Source organism: Chaetura pelagica, unplaced genomic scaffold (assembly GCF_000747805.2).
Source record: "Chaetura pelagica isolate M959 unplaced genomic scaffold, ChaPel_1.0 scaffold207, whole genome shotgun sequence".
Lineage (NCBI taxonomy): Eukaryota > Metazoa > Chordata > Aves > Apodiformes > Apodidae > Chaetura > Chaetura pelagica.
Window position 1 is genome coordinate 1,358,383 of NW_009953929.1, and position 20,799 is coordinate 1,379,181.

The window sequence follows — 20,799 nt, forward strand, 5'->3', positions numbered from 1 at the left end:
TCCTGCCGGCCCGCGCTGCTCTCCCGCCGCCAGCATGAAGGTCGAGTTTGCCCCCATCAACGTCCCCCTGCAGCGGAGGATCCAGACGGTCGCCGTGCTGCAGTGGATCTTCTCCTTCCTCCTGCTGGGTAACAGCCTTCTTCTTTCCTGCCCTTGCCCCAGGGAAAAGAGGGGAAGAATCGGCTTTGTCCTTCGCGGGCGTCACCTGTGGGCAGGGCCGGTGTCAGTGATTCCATGCGGGAAGAGGTGACCGGGTGGCAGAGCCTCCCAGCCGTCCCGGCCGAGAGCATCGCGTTTCTGGACCTGGGTCTCCTCTTCCCCGAAAGCTCTGGATGGCTTTTTCTCTTTTTTGTGGGGCTCCGTTTCTTTCTGTGGATTCTTTTGAAAGTATGAGCTTAACAAGCTGGTGACTGTGTCTTCTCCTTGTGATGCCCACTAGGTCTCTGACAGCTTCTTGCTGACCATGAGCAGAAAGGCTTGTGACTGATGCTGTTCTCATTACTGATCTAATTACTGTAGTTCAGTACAATTCTCGTTTAACTAGGTGACAAAAAACTAATCAGGATCAACAGTGAACTGGCTTAAATGTAACCATTTCCATAAACTTATGAAAAGTGTTCTCACTTGCTTTAAGAAGGTGTTCCCAACAGTTTTACTTGCTGAACTTTTTCTACTAGTTATTCATCTATAGTGGATTTTCCTCATACTTTAAAAGACTCCTATCACTAGACATCTATTCACACTAGCAAATCTCATGGTAGTTAACTTGATAACATGAGTCACTTGATAAGGTGAATTGAGCCTTAAGTCTCTGGAACTAGATCCATGGATTGTGTAAATTGGCAAGTGGTTATTGAGTAGTCTTTGTGGAATTAAACTGTTCTGAGCCATGAAGCAGCTGACTACCTGTTACTGTAAACCTTGGAATGCTTTGCTTAGGTTGTCTGTGCTTTAGGCCTTACAAGGAGGAAAGGAATGTACCTGTATCTTCCTTGTGTATCTTGCAAATATCCTGCCATTCAGATGGTGGCCTGATGTCTTTCAGACAATTGTTTTTAGGCCCACAGATAAAAGATGTGTGTTATCTGTGGGAAGCATGGAGGCTAGGAAGCACCTTCACAGATTTATCTTTAGTACTAGGCTGGTTTATGTTACTTCTAAATTATATGTGGTTGGATAAAGATCGTTTTTGTGCTTATATGGTAAATAACTCATGTTTTAAATGTTCTGTTATTGAATTAGATCTTAACATATCATTATTCCAATCTAAGGATAATGCAGTGCAAGTTCAGTGGCAGTGGACGGAAACAATTTTTTGTCCTGGCCTGGTTGGTAACAAGGTTGCTGCAGGAAATCACATCCTTTTGTATTCACTGGAAGTGACTGCACTGCAGAAAATCTGCTCTTGCTTCAGTTCAGTGGGAGAAGCAGGCAACTGTCTTCTGCAGCTGGTGCTGCCCAGGAATAAATGTCAAGGGAAATCAACAAGGAGGTGGTTTTATGGCTGGTTACATTCCATGTAGTGAGTGCACATGATCATGAAAAAATACGCTGGCAAGAGTGCTTGAATTTTGGTAGATAAATGAATTATAATAATCATAAGAATCTGCTTGTACTTTGATGTGGATGTTTATCTTAGAGCTATCCAAGGTAACCTTGTAACTTTGTACATGTACCCTTTCAGTCATAAGACAGTTCTGGTGATCTGGCCAAAAAGTTTCACTTAGCTCCAGAAAAATTCAGATGGCTGAATCCTAAATTACCTAAAGAAGTGAAAATTGTCTTGGTTTCTGACATTCTGGATTGACATTATGGCTGGATTTTTCAGCCTTTTTTCTTTGTTTTCTGAGCAAAGTATGGAAACATTGTTTGTAAGCTGTAGAATTCCAAAGTGATACTTCCAAGTCATATGGGGGATGCCCCAGTACAAGTGAAATACAGTGTGAATTCATCACAGGATAGGTTGGAAGGGTAGGTGTTGTTTTGGGTGTTGGCAAAGGGCTGGATCTAGTTTATACCAAGCAAGATTTATGTAGAGCCAGTCTTTCTGATGTAAAAATATCTGTATGAACAGATAGCACCATGTGGTAACTAATCTGGGATTTTGTTTAGAGTGGTGGAAAAGTAGGGTACTGGCTTAGTTGCTGAACTTGTTCATCTAGATGTGTGGTGAGATGCCATAACTTAATAAAATGGATCAATAAGATTAAAAGGTAAAGTAAGATAACACTAAAGATTGATGCGCTGAAAGACAAAAGCTGAATTGGGTAATGATAAATCCTTTAAATTGGGAAAGTTACATGTGGAAATGTGATTTGGTACATGGAAAAAGTTGTAAGGGGAATGTGAGCCTTACAACTTAGAATATGTAACATGACTTGGACAGAAGACTGAAAGTTGAGTATTGGTTTTATCTTCCTAGCTGAGACCATTATGAGTAGCTAAATTTAGTGTAAAGAGCACATTGTGTTGGTCTTTGCCCCTTGCTCTCCAGGCTTTCTTTGTTGTAATGCTGCGTGCTTTTCTGAAACTGTGGGATTAATGAGTGAAAATGCCCCCTTGCTTGTGTGACTAAAGACTAGTCACAGGTTGGCTTGAAATACATATATATGCAGTAGTTGTTGGAGACTGAGTCTCATCACCACTTGTAGAAAGTGTAAATCAGTTGACAAACCCTGAACAGGCAGCTGCAGTAGCACAGTACAAAGAACCTTCTGCTTCTTTGCACAGTGTGCTGGCTTGGGCTGGGTCTGCTCCACAGATACATTGCTTGGGCTGTATAGCGTAGGCAGCATAAACATGCCTCTGCCTCAAAAAAGCTGTACAGATGTGCACAGAATTTCATTATATACAAAAGGAACCTCTTTAAAATTCAGGGGCTAAGTTCCTGTGCTGCCTTGCTCTGTACTGCAAGCTGCCAAAGTTTGCCCTCCAACAGAAAAGACAAGTTTGTTCTTCTGTTATCCAGGGGCGTGACACCAGAAGCAAAAATAAGTTCTGAAATAATGTGGTCTGTATCTAAGACCTTCTGAATTAGATGAGGGAAATGCCCATCTAGCAGTTTCCCACCATGTGCTGAAACTGCCATACAGTTCCCTATCTAAAGTGCTCTAAGTGCAGCAGGCTAAAATAGGTTAGATGAAGTTCCATGAAAAAGAATTGTTTTAAATGCGCCTCTTCTTTTAAAAGAAGTGGAGTGTAAAGAACTAACACTATGAAAACTGAAAAAGGAAATGTTAAAGTGATGCTGTTTCTTGCCATATTAAGCAAAAATCCAAAACATCTTCAGGCTGGAGCAGAATTTCAGGTCATTAGTGTTTTATTGCTGAAGCAGCAAATACAGGAAGTTTTGGAGTTTCAGCTTTTTTTCCCAAAGTAGGTACTCTGAAAGAGACGATTTTTATAGATGTAGTTTTCTACCTGTAATTACTGTTATTAGGGGTTTGTTGTGTTGGCCAGGGGCTGTCAGTCCCAGGGCAGCTCTGGCCCAGTTCCAAGCTGGTGCAGCACCCACCAGGTGCTGCCTGTGAAGCTGTGTGCTGATACCTGCTTGTGATCTCTCTGTGCCATTATCCAGCCCAACCCAAGCAGAAAGTCACCTGGAGAATTGGGATCTCCAAGCCTGTAAGTGCTCCTTCACCATCTGGGGGCAAGAGCAAAGAGGTTACATCACTCCTGTTTTTGTACTGTAGGTTTCATGGTACATACACACAAAAGAAATTGTCGGTGTTGATGGAAACAATAGATGTCCCAGGTGTTTAACATGAGAGCTTTGGTTTTAAATTTGGATTTGCTTTTCTTAAGAACTTGACTAAGTTAATTTTGCTGCAGTTAATAGTATGTCTTGTTAGGAACCAATGTGGGTTTTCTGTTTCTTGTACAGTAAATGAGCAGCGATTTGCCCTTGGTAAGTAAGTGTGCAGCAGGGCTGAGCTCTGTGCCTCAGTTCTGCACACCTGTGAGAGAGGCTCAGTTTGTGTCAGGAAGTGATCAGTTCCTTGGCAGGAGGTAGATCAAAGGGTTCCTCTAAAGGCCAAACAATTCAAACAAAGAAAACCAAATTATACTTGATTTAAGTGCTGCTTTGCAAGTGCTTTAGCCTTTTCTTTTTCTTTTCTAATGTACACAAATCAAATTAAGGTATTTTGGAGAAAGTAAAGCCGGGAGATGAGCTGCTTCTCTGCCAGCTTCTGTGCATTTGATGTGAAAAGGGACAGTGGAATTTGAGCTTGTACAAAATTACATGCAGAAGTAGGTAGCTTGGGTGGTGTGGTGGTTTCTTGGACCAGACAATGAGAGATGGAAATGAGAGAGAGTTTAATGCTATGATGAAGATGCCAGGATTTTGTTTTGAGACCAGATGGCGATAGGGGAGAATGTTGCATTTTCGGTGGTTCACTTTCTAGACCCAGCAGTAGGACGCTGGTCTTCATATGGCTGGTGTTGCGCTTACACCCCTGTGTTTATTTGCAAAACACTTAATAATACAAAATCAGTACCTGAGAAAAGGTATAATTTAATGTGCACGAAGCCACAAAATAATATTGTAAAGGCATTAGTATATATTAGAATGCATCCTGTTGTCAAGTGATTAAACTTCTGTGTATGTAGGATGAAGCACTTTGCTAATTGAACTTGGCTGGAGGCAGTTTTGAGTTGTGATTCTGGCTTCCCCAAACAAGTAGAAATGATGAAACATTTGCCACAGAGTAAGATACTGCTGCTGGAATAATAAGTAACTTAAGTGTTGAGAAAGCAGGTATCAGTATAATGTGCTGAAGCAAAAAATTAACTTTTCCCCAAACATGTTATGATGGTTTGTTATCTGGAGCTGATTTAATTCATTAGCTGTAGCTGGCTAACTAAAATGGTCTTGTTCTTCCTCAGTCCTCTTCATAAAACTCTTTAGTACCCAAGAAAATTAATCTCAGGTCTCTGAGCCTTTCTTAGCAAGCTGGCTGGTATTGCTACTTGTTTTTGCCAGTCTGTATTCATCTGTGCCCAAGCTCATTGTTGGCCTGTGGGCAGGGACTGATGTGTGATCACAGAGAATAACAGGGTACTTACTGCTGCTTGACTGACTAGTTGTAGGAATGCTACCTCTGTTACCTACATCTTAGGGAGGGAACAGCACCTCGTCTGTGCATATTTGTATCTCTCACAAATGAGAAGAGAAACATGGCCCTGCTGCATCAGGCTGGAGCCTTGGCTTGGCACGCTTTGTGTGCATGTAGCTGATGGTGGATGCCTGAGGAGAAAGAAAGGAAATAGGAATAAAAGAAGCAGGAAATATGTAGGCTAAATTTGGCATGCAGTCTCAGGATTTGGTAATTAGTAACTTGGGGATTTACAGTATCCAGACCACTCTATCTACAAGTCAATAGTGCCTAATGCTCCGTATCTCTAGTTTATCCGTGTTGGCTAATGGAAGGTCTGCTTACTTGTGAACTGGAACAAAATTCCAGAGTAAACAAGCCTTTAAACCTACTTCAAATGTTGGCATCTGAGGGTTTGTATTTGTCATTGTAATAGTGTTGTATACAGCTCCCTTGGTAGGAATGCTCCAATGTCCTTGTGACTGAGACTCCCAGTTGTGACCAGTAAACTGGGAAAGGACCTCCACTGCGGGAGACTGATACGTATCCAACAAATGCTGACCTCCTTACCACCTCAGTCCTGGAGATGGCTACCAAATTCCTGTGAATTTCAACGATTTTCTTGTGCAGTTAGTTTAAATAAATTCCCAGGTTGTTCTTTGCTGGGGAGTCCGTATCTGCAAGGGGTAAAAAGTAGCAGCAAGTTTTTGTGCTTCTGGTGGATATCTTCGTATTGACGGAACTGCACAAACTAGTAGACTCTAAACAGGGTAGTACTGATGTCATTACTCTATTTTTTAAAAAAATACTTTCTGTGTCAAAGCTGTGGAGCAGTACTCTGCAGAGGCATGAGGTTGCCTTGGCAGGTTGCCTCCTCTGAGATGTTGGTTGTTGTCTCAGGTCTTCCATTGGTGGGACTGTTGGAGTCCTTTATTGTATGTTATTTCATGTAAATTTCTACCCCTTTATTTACTATTTATAAATAAATTAGAAAGTATCTACAATATTTCCACAAATTAAGGCTGATTTTTTTATATTATTTTTTTCATTTCCCCTATTTAAAGAATTCACTAAGCAGGGAAATTTTTAATGCCAAAATCAATTTATCAGTGGTACCTTAGGGGACAATTGAGAGGAGCAATTGTTCATTGGGCATGAAAGCATCACTATGCAATTCTCAGTCTGTGTTCCCTCCGATGTTCTGTTCCTTAGGCACCCAGCTCAGAGGCATTGCTGCTCTGAAGAATAAAGGTGATGAAAGGACTGTTTTGTTGTAGATACATCGATGTGGTTGTTGAAGAATATGCCATCTTTCTTCCACCCCCCACCATGGCTCTAGATGTAAGAAATGAGCTCTTCATCTTGCTTTCTGTCTTGGTCTGCACGTGTACTCATAAAACTCAGAGAAGTACAGTATTAAAATTGCATCTCTACCTGTGTATTCACTTGCACACCAGTGGGATAAAGATGTCCTGATTTTCATGTTCTTTGCGGGATGAGGTTCAAAGCACTGAATTCTGAAGGTCTCCAGCTCATTTGAGACATAGGAGTACAATGTGTTTAGAGAAAGCTTTGCTAAGGACAGGTGGGAAACAGCAGGAACTCTGAGCTGTCCTGGATCTGGCAGCCCTCACAACAGATAATACTCAAAAATTTTTGACTCCTTAGTAACTGCAGATGCCTTTGGAGCTTCCAATTGCTGGGATCACCTGTATTTCCTCACCCAATGTGCTGGTTTCCTGCTTCCTATCTCTGTGGTATTTAACTATTTTATGAATTTAGTGCCCAGAGCTGCAAACTCAGAGCCTATTTAATGAGTGAAGCATCTGGTGTTTAATCATCATCAGGCAGAATGGCTGCCAGTGCTGCTGGCTAACATTATATCTTATATACATTATATCATATCATATTATACCTTATAACATTATATCTTTCATCCATTTCTTGCAACAGATGAGTATCTGTATGTTGCAAATGGGGAAATGGAGGAAAAGTGATTGGCCAGTGTTGGCTGGCAAACCAAGTGTTCACAGTCCCATGGCAATCATTTTATTTCCTCTTTCCCTCACTGTTTCGATACGTCACAGAGATATTTTAAAAGCTTTTATTTGAGTTCAAGCAAAAAAATATGTTTACAGTGTATACTGGAATGACATCCAAGGAGGCAGTGATATAGTGAACTGATAAATTCCAAGTTACTCACCTTTTCCATGGAATTTGTTTATGAATTTCAGTGAAGTGGTTGCCATTTTTTTACTTGTCTTCTCTGAAGGAGAAAACACTGTTTTTGTGTTGATAGGCTCTCTGTTTTTTGAGTCATCAGTGTTTAACTCATCTAGCAGGCTGTTAATGCAGTGGAATAGTAAGAAGGTATGGTGAAAGGGTATTTGCTTCACATGTCTCATTGGGAATAAAATAGTAAATTGGCTTTGACCTACAAGGTGCTGAGCTCCCCTTAGGAAGTGCTGACAGCATCTTATCTCCCCGACCCTTCCATGTGCACAGCAACACGTGCTGGCTAAAGCAAAGCAGACAGTTTGTTGATCTTGTGTATGTTGATATAATATTAAATCCTGCTATCTGACACTTCTCACTCCAGATTTAATTAGCTCTCACAGCAAGGATGCTTTGATCGAAAGCACCCTTCAGCTTTTTGGCCAGGAAACTGATAGTAAAAAGTCATGTGGTTCTGCACTGACCCAAGTGTCCTTCTGAAAGGAAGGGTGGGAAATACAAATACAATACAAGTTTTGCATTACAACTTGAAATTATTTGATTTGCAGCAATTAAATAAACTTCCTCCTCATTCAAACTTAGACCATGAACCTTGGCATTCTGTTGAGATTAGCATACCTAGAAATTTCTATGGTTTCTGTATCTCTTCGGATAACAGATAATGATTTTTCCTGAAATATTTCTGTGCACTATTTTGAAATGTTGCTGGTGTGGGATTCCCAGCAAGTTCTTCCTGTGGAGCAGTGGAATCGAGTGTCATCTTTCACCTGCATTAATGCTGGTCCCTAGAGTTTGTTGCAGTTCTGAGGAGTTTTTCACATTGACAGTGAAGGCCCATGGGCCTCATTTAGCTGTGTAGAGCTCTTTCTGAGGTGCTTCTCTGTGCAAGACCAGCTTCTGTATCAATGGTACTGAAGAATGGAGTATTCTTCAAAAGAGTAGATTTGATCCTGTTTCTGGTTTTGTTTATAGTTGTTCCTTCCTCCCATCCTCAGAGCAAGTACAATTACCTATTTTTCTGCCCACTCCCTGCCAGCAGTGGGAATGCTTATCCCTTTCTTCCCTACTCAGTCTCAGCAGCAGCTTTGCTTGCTCTGTCTGCTTCTGGCTTCTGCAGTAGTTTTCAATTATCACATGACAATAAATCCATTTCTACTCTGAAGGCACAGTCAAACCAGGCACAAGGGCAAGCTGGCAGAAGTTCAGAAAAAATAAGTATTCAGGTTGGAGGAAACACAAGAATGCCCATAGGCTGAGTTAAGCTCTGAACTTCAGCAGCTTGAAACCTGCTCGGTATAGGAAATCTGCTGTGAGTTTTCAACACCCAAGTGATCTCTTTCTTGAAAGAAGCTGATTTTAATTAGGATGAGTGATTTTTACTGTTGGTCCATCTGCTTATTTCGAAGTTTTCAGCTCTGGTAATATTTACATTGTGTTAGCTAAATTATTGCCTGATGTACTTCCGTTATTTTTTTTTATTATTATTATTATTTTTTTACTATGCTCACTTATGTGTTTAGCTCACTATGTTTCACTGGTGTAACTCCTCTTAGAATATAACAGGGTATTGCCCTCATGAAAGCCAGATAGTTGTGGAACATACAAAATACTACTTCTGCTTTATGAAATATCACAGATCAACTGTTTCATGCAACTCTGCCTGTTAAGACTTCCAGTGAGGAGTTCCTTGCCGTTGTATAAACACATGATGTACAGCCTGGGGTCCTTTGTAAACCTGGCACTCAGCACCTGCTGATTTAATCTGATCTGTGAACCTGATGTGCTTTGTTCAGAAGACATCAGAGCAGGCTACTGCAGGGTGTGTTTCAGGGTGGAGAGCAGCAGGTTCTGCTGTACTGTGCTTCAGCTGGCTCCATCCATAGCTGCAAGAGTGGAAAATTCTGCAAGCCCTTTGAAGGTCATGTTTCCATACAGAGTTTCCCTGAATAATTATTTCAGGCATGAGCCCCAAAGTAACATATTTTGTTTAGTCAAACATTTTATGGCTTTTTGAATTGTGTGTAATCCACTTTCTATGTATCATTATTGTGGTAGGATGCTAAAATTCTTGTTAACCTGGGTCTGAAAGTATCAGGTCTTAAAACTGGAGTTGTGTTCCCATAGCAGTAGTGAACTCCTGAATTCTGTGACATGTTTAGAGGCTGAAATGGAAGCTTTTAATGTTTTGGTCTGTCTTGTCTAGTGCATCTCCTTGGCCAACCAAAAAGCATACTTCATGGGCAGTTAGAGCTACCATCCCTGGTTTTTAGGTAGAGAGTTAGGAAACAGAAAGGAAAAATTATTGCCTGACGCTTCTCCCATTAGAAAAGAAACTTTGCTGTGGCCCCCTTTCCCTCTTTCCTTTGCTAGCTCCTCTCCTTTCTTCTCACTCACAGGAGCATCACATCTTTGTCTCCTCTTTTTCTGCCTTGGGTAAACCAGATGCTGTCTACCAAACATTACTGTCCATCCTCACCATGGGGAGAAGACAAGTGTGTTGATTCTCAGCTTATGCTTTTGTTTTCTTAAAGTAAACCAGCATCATCTTAGGCCCAGTCATCCAACTGTGCAGTAGAGTAAGAAATATAGACTGAGGTGATACAGCCTTGCAGGTGTTTCACCCTTGGTGTAACAATATTCACACAATGGGGAATAAGCAAACTTTAATTTGAATACATTTTAAGTAGCATCCCTAGTAAAAATACCAGGGCTGGGAATTCAAGATCTTCAGAGGGAACGGGTCTGATTAATGCTTGCTATGGTTTTCTTTCTTGTCTCTTGTAGCAGAGTTTTGCTGTGGATTCTTTGTGATCCTGATCCTGAGCAACTTCTGGTTCTTTGCTGTACTTTACCTGCTGTGGCTGTACCTGGACTGGGAAACGCCCTGCACAGGGGGCAGGCGCTCCCAGTGGGTCAGAAGCTGGACGGTTTGGAAGTACTTTAGGGAATACTTTCCCATTCATGTGAGTAAAAGGTTTCTCACAGTACTGTGAATAGTGGAACACAGACAGCTTGAATAGCCATATAACGTGGACAAACATCTTTGCTAAAATACTAACACTCAGTCCAGGGTGAGCTTAACTTCTTTTTAAAACATAGGAAGTCAGATCTAGTGACAAAAAGGGGCAGGGGCTGATCTTCTGTTTGGACGGTTGGGATGCAAGACAGTGCCTCAGCACAGAAAATGCTAGACAGTGGTATCTTGAGACATACCTATTTAAACTTTGTTAGGCTGTAAAATGGGGCAGTAGTTTAAAGTGCTCAGAAGGAAATAATTGTCATCAGTTCTAAGTCATGTCAATGAGCAATCTCCATACTTGTTGATGAGAATCCTTCTGAGAGAAGTATTATAATGTCCTCCACTGTCTGTATTTTTCAGCTTATAAAAACTTCAGAACTGAGTCCAAATCACAACTACATACTTGGCTTTCACCCTCATGGGGTCCTGGTAGCTGGAGCCTTTGGAAACTTCTGCACTGCTTCAAATTTCAAAAATTTATTTCCTGGGCTTACTCCTTATCTTCATATCATGCCCATCTGGTTCGGCTGCCCCTTCTTCAGAGAATACGTCATGAGTGCTGGTAGGTAAAAGCTCTGTATTTACAGCTTCTGCTTCAAATGTAGCATCTATTCCTGGGCCTATAAATAAGTAATTTCAGTAATTACAGTTTGGAAGGATCAGCATTTGTGTTAAGTTAAACCTCTGTCTTAGAATGAACTGTTGTTGCAAAACAATTTGAAATGCTGTATTAATAGTTTTGTTAAATGATATCATGGAGCTTTTTTCTTTCTGAAAAAAAATAAATTGCTGTTTTTCCCTTGAACTATGAGACAGCATCACCAAGTAACAGTTATTTACAAGAGAGAGTGGCATAGTAATTTATAACATTATTTAGTCATTGTACAGACACTTATAAAGTAAATTAAGGATAATATCTTACCTGAAAGGTTTAAAGTCCTACTCATTACAAACATCTATCTAGTTGGACATTAATTACCTACTTCTGACTGAGGTACCATATTGCAAGCTTGTGTAATTTCAATGGAGATGTAAACTCTAAAGACAGGATCTTTTTTACTCCGTTCTGAGCAGCATGTGTCATAAAGAGGTGATATTCATGACTGGTACTGCAGTAATAAAAGATAAAAATAACAAACAATAGAGTTTGGGAAACTATCGTATAATGTATAATGAAGTCAGGATTAGTATTTCCCCACAGTTGTTTAATACAAGAGTTATTTTACTTAAATTCAGTAAACTGTAAGTACAGTCTAGTGCATGAGAGTAGGTTTGGGAGAGAGAGATCCAGCTTTTATTCCTGATGGCAGCACAGATGCTGTGATTTCAGATAAGCTATTCAACTGCTCCATTCATAGAAACATGCCTAGGATGTTGTTTAGATTGATATCAAAACTGCATATCCATGTATAATTCAACATGCCAGAGAATGCCCTTCCATGCAAATGTTATTTTTGAGGGGATTTTTTCAGCCTTGTAAAGTTAAGGAATTGACAGTGGTGGAAGATGATAGTTTTAAACATTGCTTAGCCTGGAAGTCAGCTTTGCACCATAGGAGCAAATATTTTCCTCTAGATAAGAAATGAGTTAAAAGTACACTGAAGAATAGTCAGCACTGTAGCTCGTTTTTCACAGGCTTGTAGCTGATAAACAAGAAAGGACCTTCAGTATAACACAGGTTATCAGCCAGATCATTAAACACTTGCAAAATCTTCTGTGTGCTGAAAGCCACTTTCCTAGCACACGGTGTCATCTCAGTCTTTGCTGCTGATGGAGCTGCCAGGCTCAGCTGCCATCACAGGGAGGAGCAGCTGCAGCACTGCCCTGCTGCTCTGCCAGGCTGGCTTCTCTGCTTCAGCACTGGGATACATGTGTCCTGGGGAAAGACAGTGGCTCTTGTCTTCTCTGCCAGAGAAGGTGCATGCTGGTGGGGGAATGAGCAGCATTCGAGTGTTTGTGAGGCTCAGGTCAGCTGCATTTTTCAGAGTAATGGTGACTGTGAGGATGTATATGGTGAATGGAAGGAGCTTTTCCCTGAGGTCTGAACTTGTTCCCGGAGCACGCTATTTCTCTTGGTGGCCAGCTCTCAAAACTAGATCATTATTATCTTGCCTGTCTTGTGAGATTTTTATAATGCATGTTGTAATGTCCCTAATGGGGAAAAAATTAGGTAGCAGGAGATGAAGTATTTGCTTGGCATCCAAAATAACATGCTTTGATACTAAACCTGTAAAGGAAAAACAACAGCAACAGCAACCAACAAAAACACCCACAACAACAAATACAAACAAAAAGACCCAAAACAAAGCACAACCAAAACCAAACTGCATCCCCCCAATAAAAACAGCACCACAAACTAGACTTGGTCTCTAGATTGTAATGGAGGCTGTATTAATTCAATACAAGGTAATTAATGTGGCTTTTGAGTAATTGATGCCACTATGAGCTTTTGAAGTAAAACTTAGGGCCAAAGACACTCTGGAGGGGTCAGGTGCATATCCTGTAGAAAGGGGCTTTTCCAAAAGTGCCAAGTTCAGAGCAAGGTCTAAAGCAATACTAAGGGCTTGTACAACAGTGTGCCTTTGATTAGAAGTATTAGGAGCACCAGGAAAGCTTCATATATTCTGCTATTTTTTTAGCCTAAATCTATTGATGAGTGCCAAGTTATGGTTACCAGCAAATGAGCTGATGCAGCCATTGGGAATGGTACCAGTGAACCTTTTCTGCTTCTGACATTGTTGTGCCACTGCCTTAGCTGGAGCTGCTGCTTTATAGCTTTGAAAACAGCCAAGAGGATCAGCTTGGCACTGTAGATCTGTGTGTGAGTTCACAAGTCCTGTATTCATGCTGTTAAACCTTCTCTGCCTGTGTTACATGCCCTTGCTGTATGGCTTTAGCTGCTGCCTCTCAACAGTACCTGCTACCATTTAACTCTTCTGTTCTCAGGCACAGAATCTCTCTGAGGGGGAGTTAAGTTGGCAGAACTGCACACTCTTCCCTGAAGATTCCAAAACCCCTGTGATAGGCAAACAGCATTTATCTCATCAGAGTGAAATCAAAGGACTTACCTAAGACCAAAGCTATTGCAGAGTGAGGGGTTTGAACCCAAATCTCTAAATTCTGTTCTGTTCTGTAATAGTTTTGAAACATTATTTCTTAAACTTGGATGTACTTGTACCTGAAGATCCAGCAGTCACTCTAAAAATGTTTTCTCCTGAAGGAATGGTTTCTGCATCCAAGGAGAGTGTCTCATACGTGCTGAATAATGAAGGAGGTGGCCATGCATCTGTCATTGTGATCGGAGGAGCAGAAGAATCTCTGAATGCACATCCTGGAAGTTTAACTTTGAATATCCTCAAGAGGAAGGGCTTTATTAAAATGGCCTTGAAACACAGGTAGGTTTCCCATCTGGGCTGCTGTAGTAAGCATGCTTTGAATACAGGTTGATTCTTAAATATATATTCTTAACATTATATACAGTAAATTAATGTAATTAGAATTTAAGAGTTACTTGTCTAAGAACGTGCACGTGTCTGGCATAGGAGCCAGTCTGTCCACCTAGATCCAATTTGGGAGTGTTGAAAACTCCCCTTGACTTTCATGACTTAAAAGCAGTGGGTGTTATTAGCATATCTGGATGTTTTGTTTCAGTTGTGTTTTTCTTTTCAAAAAGAAAGAATTATGAAACAATGTTAGTAGCACTAGCAAAAAGAAAGAATTATGAAACAATGTTAGTAAACCTTGGCTGTTATTGCTGAGTGGACCAGGAATTCTGGTTTATGTTCTGTAAATTGAAGTTACAGAATTTTCTTATCACTTTAAGCAAACAAAAGAGTAGAAAGCTAGGCCCTGTTTTACTAAATTACTGAAAATTGTGGTCTAGGAAGATGTGCTTTCACCTTTATTCCAAAGATTTATTTTTGAAGAATGTTATTTGCAAAAGTAAGTTTTTGGGAATTTTTTGTAAAAATATCAAGAAAAATTAGCTATTTTTTTTCCTATCAAACAGTCATCAGTGTAATTAAGCAGAGATTATATTAATATATTTTGAGCAATATTCACAGTATAAACTGTTGTGTTTGTGCTGAATTGGTCCAGGTGTCTTGTATACTAGAGATAGTTGAACCAGTGTCTTTTTCCTTCTAAGCCTTCTGAACAGCTCAGGATTATATATTGACATGTGAAGCAAGGAGAAAAAAATACTAGTCCTGAGAAATCTGTAAACCATTTTTAAGCTATTGATTGGAAAAAAGGTGGTCTCTGAGAAGAAGAGCTCTCTGTTTTCACACAGGATGCTAAAGTCCATTTTTTCTAGAAACTATTCTGTGTCAGAATTCCAAGAAGGTTTCTTATACAAATCACTAGGAGTCTCATAGAGGACCTGTTCTCTGATAGAAAGTAACCTTTTAGTCTAATTTGTTCCCAGAAACAACGTTTATGTATTTAAGTTAGGACTGTAGTGCCTACATTAGTCTTTACTCCAGTGGGATCCTAAACACTGTCAGTAGCTTTTATTTTTTAACCATAAAGTTTAGAAGAATGTCTTGGTAGTTTGGTTTTTTTGAGCATGTCTGTAAATGTCTGATCCATGAGATCACACAGGATCTCTCAAACTGTGTTTATCTTTCAATTAAACTGATTGGGATTGAGAAACTAGATACACCTGTGCTTCTCATGGCCTTGATTTCAAAAACATCCCCTACACACGACATCATTGGGACACTTACGAAACAGACGAAAGGCCCTTTCTTTCCTTCTGGTGTTCTTTGTTTCAAATTATAGTCCTGTTTAAGAATAAGATTTATTATCTAGAGGTGATAGGGTAATAATACTCGTCTCTGCCTGAATGACTTCAAATCTACACCTCATACGTGGTCACCTTAACAACCAGGTTAGAAGTCATTCTGGGTCTGAGCACCTGAATGAAGCACAGGAATCGTGACTTCACTGCTGTGGCAGGGCTGGAGGGCAGTCTGACCAGAGCTATTACAGCTCGTGCAGCACTGTCAGCAGACCTGAGCTCTTGTCCAAGGCTCTACATCCAGTAGTTGTTTCTGCTTTTAACATTTTTTTTCTAACAAGTAACAAAATGTGGCACAAGCTTCCAACTCGCATGGGAACGAGAGGGCAACGGGGGCTCGCGAGAAGTGAACAAAAAGAACCACCTGCCATCAGCGCCTGCATGTTTCTGGTGCTTTTGTTCTGCACCATCAAATGCAAGGATAGGAAGGGGCAGTGCAGGCACCTGACCTCTCTGGCCCTGGCTGCTTTACTGCCAGCACAGAGAAGCTGTGGTTCTTCAGCTAGGAACTCGTCAAATGTAGCCTGAATATGTCAGTGCAAGTCCTCTGCACGTCTGGAAAAGACACTTTGGTCCAAGGTAGTACAGGTATCTGATAAAAAGTGAAGAAATGCTGAAGACATGAAACACATGATGAATCAGTTAACTTACCTTTAGTTTCACAACTCTAAGTTCTCTATCTCAACCTCCTACAGAGCATCTTGCAAAAGCCTGTGCCAGATTAAAACAAATCCCACAGTCTCAGGGTACTCTTGCACCACAAGATGTTCCTGTTTGTCTTAGTGTTGTAGTAAAAGGTGGAGTATTTGCGACAGCCACAGTGTGTGCCAGGCTTTCCAATATTTCCTTACAGGTGGCTGGGTGATCTACGAGCTATTTGAGAAAGAAACTTTGGGCAGACACCAGTCAGAGTAGCAAGTGGGAGTGATGACCCCCTCTGGGGAGTCTTCAGACTTGCGAAGCTGCAGAAGCAGTTTTTTTTTTCCAAACAGGTGGGTTTTGATTGTCCACAGTACTTTCCAGCCAGCTCTGTCCTCAGTGCATCTTCCTCAGGCATTCAGAACTCTGCAGGAATGAATCCCAGCAATATTATAGCAATGCTGCTATTTTACATTAAGATTTTTCTCAAAGGTAATGGGGGCTGGGTGGAGCTAAGATATAAAAGCTAGGACCTGGGTAAAGCAAATAAACCACCTCTGTATCCTTCAGTGACTGCTTGGGATTACCCTGCTCTTTTTTCTTTAAACTGTATAGAATTCTATTTAATCAAACTAAGCATTCATCAAATATCATACTACAGTCAAGGTTTTAAATATAGTGGGGTTTTTTGCTTGTGAGAGACAACTGCAGTGATTCCATCTGCCTAAGTAGTTTGTTCAGGAGCTAGTTTGTGCCTTTCCTCCCAAGCCAATTCATGAACTGAATGAGAATTTATTAGGCTGTGCAGGAGCCAGAGTGAGATAGTGTAATTTCTGTGGGTAGCATTTGAGCTCTCGTAATAATGGATTAAGGGCAGTGTTTTTGAGTAAGTCTGGAGGCAGCAGGATTTCACTGGGAATTTGACAACAGAGGAATCTGGCATTGCAGTCATGTCTGTAAGGAGGTCTGTATTTTATCATGGTTCTTGTGCTGAAATCAAGTGTGTGCATTACTCTGGTCAAAAGGCAGAGGAAAGCCAAGATCTGGGTTTGACACTATCCAGCTGGGAGCATTGTAAGGTTAGCAATGAGGCTCCTTTGCTTGCCAAAGGAGAAAATGCAGTAGAACAAGGGTGGACTTGTCAATGTGATTATGATCTTATCCACCACTATAATTATGATATATACAATTATTCATTTTTATTATTATGAGCAGTCATTAAAAGTTGTGATGGGTAGCAACCAGCCAAATGTTACCCAAATGCTACTTGCTAGTTACATGCCACTCACTTTTTTTTGGTTTAAACCCAAAGCAGCTGCATATCAGAAGAACTGAATGTCTGTTGCTGATGAGGTTTAGAGCTGCCAAATCTTTCTGTGCTGGTTATTGTGAAACCATTTCCATGCTGCTGATATGAACCTCAGTGCAAGTGCAGGCTGATGTGGGATTCTCAGTGTGTTCATTGTTTTACAGGGCTCATCTGGTCCCCGTGTTTTCCTTTGGTGAAAATGAACTATTCAAGCAAGTTGCAAACCCCAAAGGTTCATGGCTCAGAAACATACAGGAGAAGTTGCAAAAGATAATGGGCTTTGCTTTACCACTGTTTCATGCTAGAGGAGTTTTTCAATACAGTTTTGGCTTAATACCTTACAGGCAACCTATTCATACAGTTGGTAAGTTCCCTGTGCTTTTTTTAGTGCTTTCACAAATTTTTGAAATGCATAAGTGTCTGCTAAGATCTGTGAAAATTTATAAATCTATTCTAACAGAAACAATTGGTTACTGTGCATCTATAGCAAACATGAGATTTTTTGTGTGAATTTTCTTTTTTTTTCTTTTTTTTTTTTAATAGAGGGAATTTTTTTCTCCCTTTCCCCTTCCTGTCCCAGGCCAAATCTTCACAGAAGCTGAGACTTCTATCCTCAGCAACCCTCACAGAAGCCCAGGGGCTTGTCCAGCATGTACCAGAGGGCTGCCATGGCTCTGCAGCTGTGGCTGCAGGTTCAGGATGCTGCAGTTTGTGAGATGCCCAGTGCTTTCATTTCTTAGCCCTGCAGAGAAGCAGGAGTTGCGTGTTTTCAGCTGATGCACATGCACCACAGCAGTGCTCCAGAGCAAGGCTGCTGGAAGGAGCTGGGGCAGTCCTGACCTGGTGCTCACTGGGACAGGGAGGGAGATGGAGGAGGGAAGGGAGAGGGCACCTTGCAGCAGCCTTTGGCTGTCACTGGAGTGTAGGACTGAATGTCTTGATTTTTTAAATGGCTTTAACAAGTGCTATTGACAGCCACACCTTTCAATAAGTTGTGGTGGGCATCAAGCAAAGGGAATAGTTGACTGCCTATATATTTTGGCTAAATAATTTTTAGGTTCTGAGCTGAGTGAACTAATGAAGACTGTTTTTACAGAAAAGTAAATTGAGCTTTTCTGGTATTCCACAAGTGACATTTAAGAAGGGCCCCCCTTTAATGGGATGATTTGATTTTAGCATGGGTCAAATAGAAATGTTTAAGGCAAAAATGTAGTTATTCTTATGTTACATTTCATTCAGCTCTGTATCTTACCAGTGCATGTAATTAAATGTTTTAGAAAATATTTAATTTTAAAGCCCACATTGTGCACAGGCAGGCTAAAAATGTCACTTATTTTAAAGCAAATAAGTTTTCAAACCATTGGAATGAGAGCAATGTATTTTATGCAGCTTTTCCTTGGGCTGGTGAAATCTAATCTGTTCTGAAGGTTAAAATGTCTTTCACTTGGAGACAAATCTTCATCATTGTAGGATTTACTGCAAGGACAGAGGTGGTCCATGGCTAAAACACAGGAGCACTTCAAATCAGCAAGGTCAGAGTCTTGCAACAGAGTTTGTTGGATGACCTCAAGAAATCCCTTACCTTTAGAGTCTTTGTTTTCCATGTTTGAAAACTATCACCACATCCCTGCATTCTTGGGGGGGGTGCCCCTCAGTATGGCTCAACACAGGTTTGAAAGTGTCAGCTCAGCTCCTGGAAGCTGCAGAGTCACACTGAGCCCCACCCAAGCCAGTTGGCCTATTGACAGCGTGGCCTGGTATTGGCCAGTTTCCTCCTGGCTCAGAAGCCACAGATCCTAAAGCAAGGAGATGCAATTCAGCAAAACCAAAGTCCAGGAAGTCTGCATATTTTGGGCTTGACGAGTGAGGTACTTTTGTCTTTCCTGAAAATTATTGCTGCTTTTCAGAAATTGGATCAACTCTAAAGTAACAAATTAAGCAGGTTGCTTAAAGTTGCACAGAAAATTGGAGATGACTGTAGTTTCCAATCCCACAAAAAATCTCCCCTCATAAAGGAAGAGACTGCTTCAGAAGGGCTTGGGGCTTGTTTGCTGTTTCAAATTATGCTTCTGGAAATCCTGTACTGGATGTATATTGATTTCATGCCCCCCACAAGGTATTTCTTAATCCAGGGCTGGGTTCCCACCCCCAGTCATGTCAAGTCTGAATTTCAGCACCGGGTAAGACCTGAGAGCTGTTGGCAGCTGAAGCTGCAGCAGGAAAATGCGGATTCAGCCCCTTTCCCTTCCCTGTGGGCAGCACCATGCAATCTGAAGTGGCAACATCTGTTGAAAAGCCTTTGTAGAAGCTCCTGGGGGTTCTTTTCTACAGACTCCCTCTGTAACCTCGGTCAGGTCTAAGAAGTCCTCAGTGCCTCCAGTGCAAGAACAGCTGCCAAAATCTGTAGTCGTCAAACAACACCATGAAGATTGGGAACATGGGAAGCTTCTCTTAGCATACTGCAGGCTTTTTAGCCATATGTTTTTATGGAGGAGGAGGCTGCCTTCTGGACTTCTTGTGGAATTACCTCCCATGGTCCCCCTTGCTCTCACTCCAACAGAGCAGGTACCAGACTTGCATGGTGCCTGGGGAACACTTCAGTAAGAATCATATTTGTGTGCAATGGAAGGTTCAGAGACACCCTACAGGGTTTGGGGTTCTGTGTTCTACCCCTCCCCTAGGCTGAGGTAGCCAACAACATTTCTGGCACTGGTGGTGACACCCATTTTGAATAAATCAGAAGAAATCTGTATTACCTTCAGTCCTTTTCCTGTGACTTTGTGGCTGAGGACACTGCTGTTGTCTTAGGCATGTCCCTCCCATTGGATACCTTTAGTATTCAGATCAGAAGACTGTGAGAAGGTACATTTTGAAAATGCTGTTTTTAACTTATGGAGAACTACCCCAGTGGCAAGATGGCATAGAGACCATGGGATTGTATGGTGAAGTGTAAACTGCTTCTTCAAGTTAAGAGCTTAACCCTCTCCTCATTTGCTCTTTTGCTTCCAAACTGAAATGATGGAGGGTTTAAATACATTTTTGTGAACTTGAGGGGAAGGAAGTGGAGAACCAGACCCAAGGCTCAAGTTTATGAAAAGCAGGACCAGGCCCCAGGGCAAGAGAACTGTGCTTTGAGTCTGCTACCTTGCTGGGAGCTGTGATGGAGCTCTTACAGGAGGGAGAGCAGTTCTACTCAAAAACATATCAACAAAGCTAATGCTGCTGTTGTGTTTGATTTACAGTGGGAAGCCCCATCCCTGTAAAACAGAACTTGAACCCCACCATGGAAGAGATTGAAGAGCTGCATGCATTGTATCTACAGAAGCTAAGACAATTATTTGAAGACCACAAAAGAAATTATGGGATCCCTGAACATAAATCTCTCATCTTTGAGTAGAAAATTACCATTTGCAGCTCCAAACCTGATGGAAAAAACTGAGTGCTGAAAGACTTCTTTCTTCCAGTCTGTATTTTGCAATCTGTTATTATCTTTGTGTAAGGAATAATTCTAAGAAGGGATGATTAGATGATTTATTGAATTTATCTTACTCTTGGAGGGGAAAAAGAAAATTCCTTAAAGTGTGATCCTTGAAGCCAGTGATGTTTTGAATTGTCCTTTTAGGTTCATCTGTACCAGAAATGCTAGTAAGAGACTCAACACAGATGTTCTTACCACCTAGGTACCTAGCCATAGCTTCAG

At 41.1% G+C, this 20,799-nt stretch overlaps 1 protein-coding gene across 1 annotated transcript; it reads left to right on the forward strand.

Moving 5' to 3' along the window:
• The first annotated feature begins 14 nt into the window (after positions 1 to 14).
• On the forward strand, positions 15 to 20,535 carry MOGAT1 (monoacylglycerol O-acyltransferase 1). Its single transcript, XM_010001606.1, has 6 exons — positions 15 to 128; positions 10,116 to 10,294; positions 10,711 to 10,912; positions 13,571 to 13,745; positions 17,264 to 17,463; positions 20,342 to 20,535. Exons 1-6 carry the CDS (start codon positions 35 to 37, stop codon positions 20,494 to 20,496), a joined length of 1,005 nt encoding a protein of 334 aa, XP_009999908.1. The 5' UTR covers positions 15 to 34; the 3' UTR covers positions 20,497 to 20,535.
• The last annotated feature ends 264 nt before the right edge of the window (positions 20,536 to 20,799 follow it).

Bases quoted from the DNA above. Each gene is read 5' to 3' on its own strand.
- MOGAT1 (XM_010001606.1), top strand. From the start codon at position 35: ATGAAGGTCGAGTTTGCCCCCATCAACGTCCCCCTGCAGCGGAGGATC. The intron at 10,913-13,570 runs GTAGGTAAAAGC...TTTCTCCTGAAG, and splicing joins AGAATACGTCATGAGTGCTG to GAATGGTTTCTGCATCCAAG. The intron at 17,464-20,341 runs GTAAGTTCCCTG...TTTGATTTACAG, and splicing joins GCAACCTATTCATACAGTTG to TGGGAAGCCCCATCCCTGTA.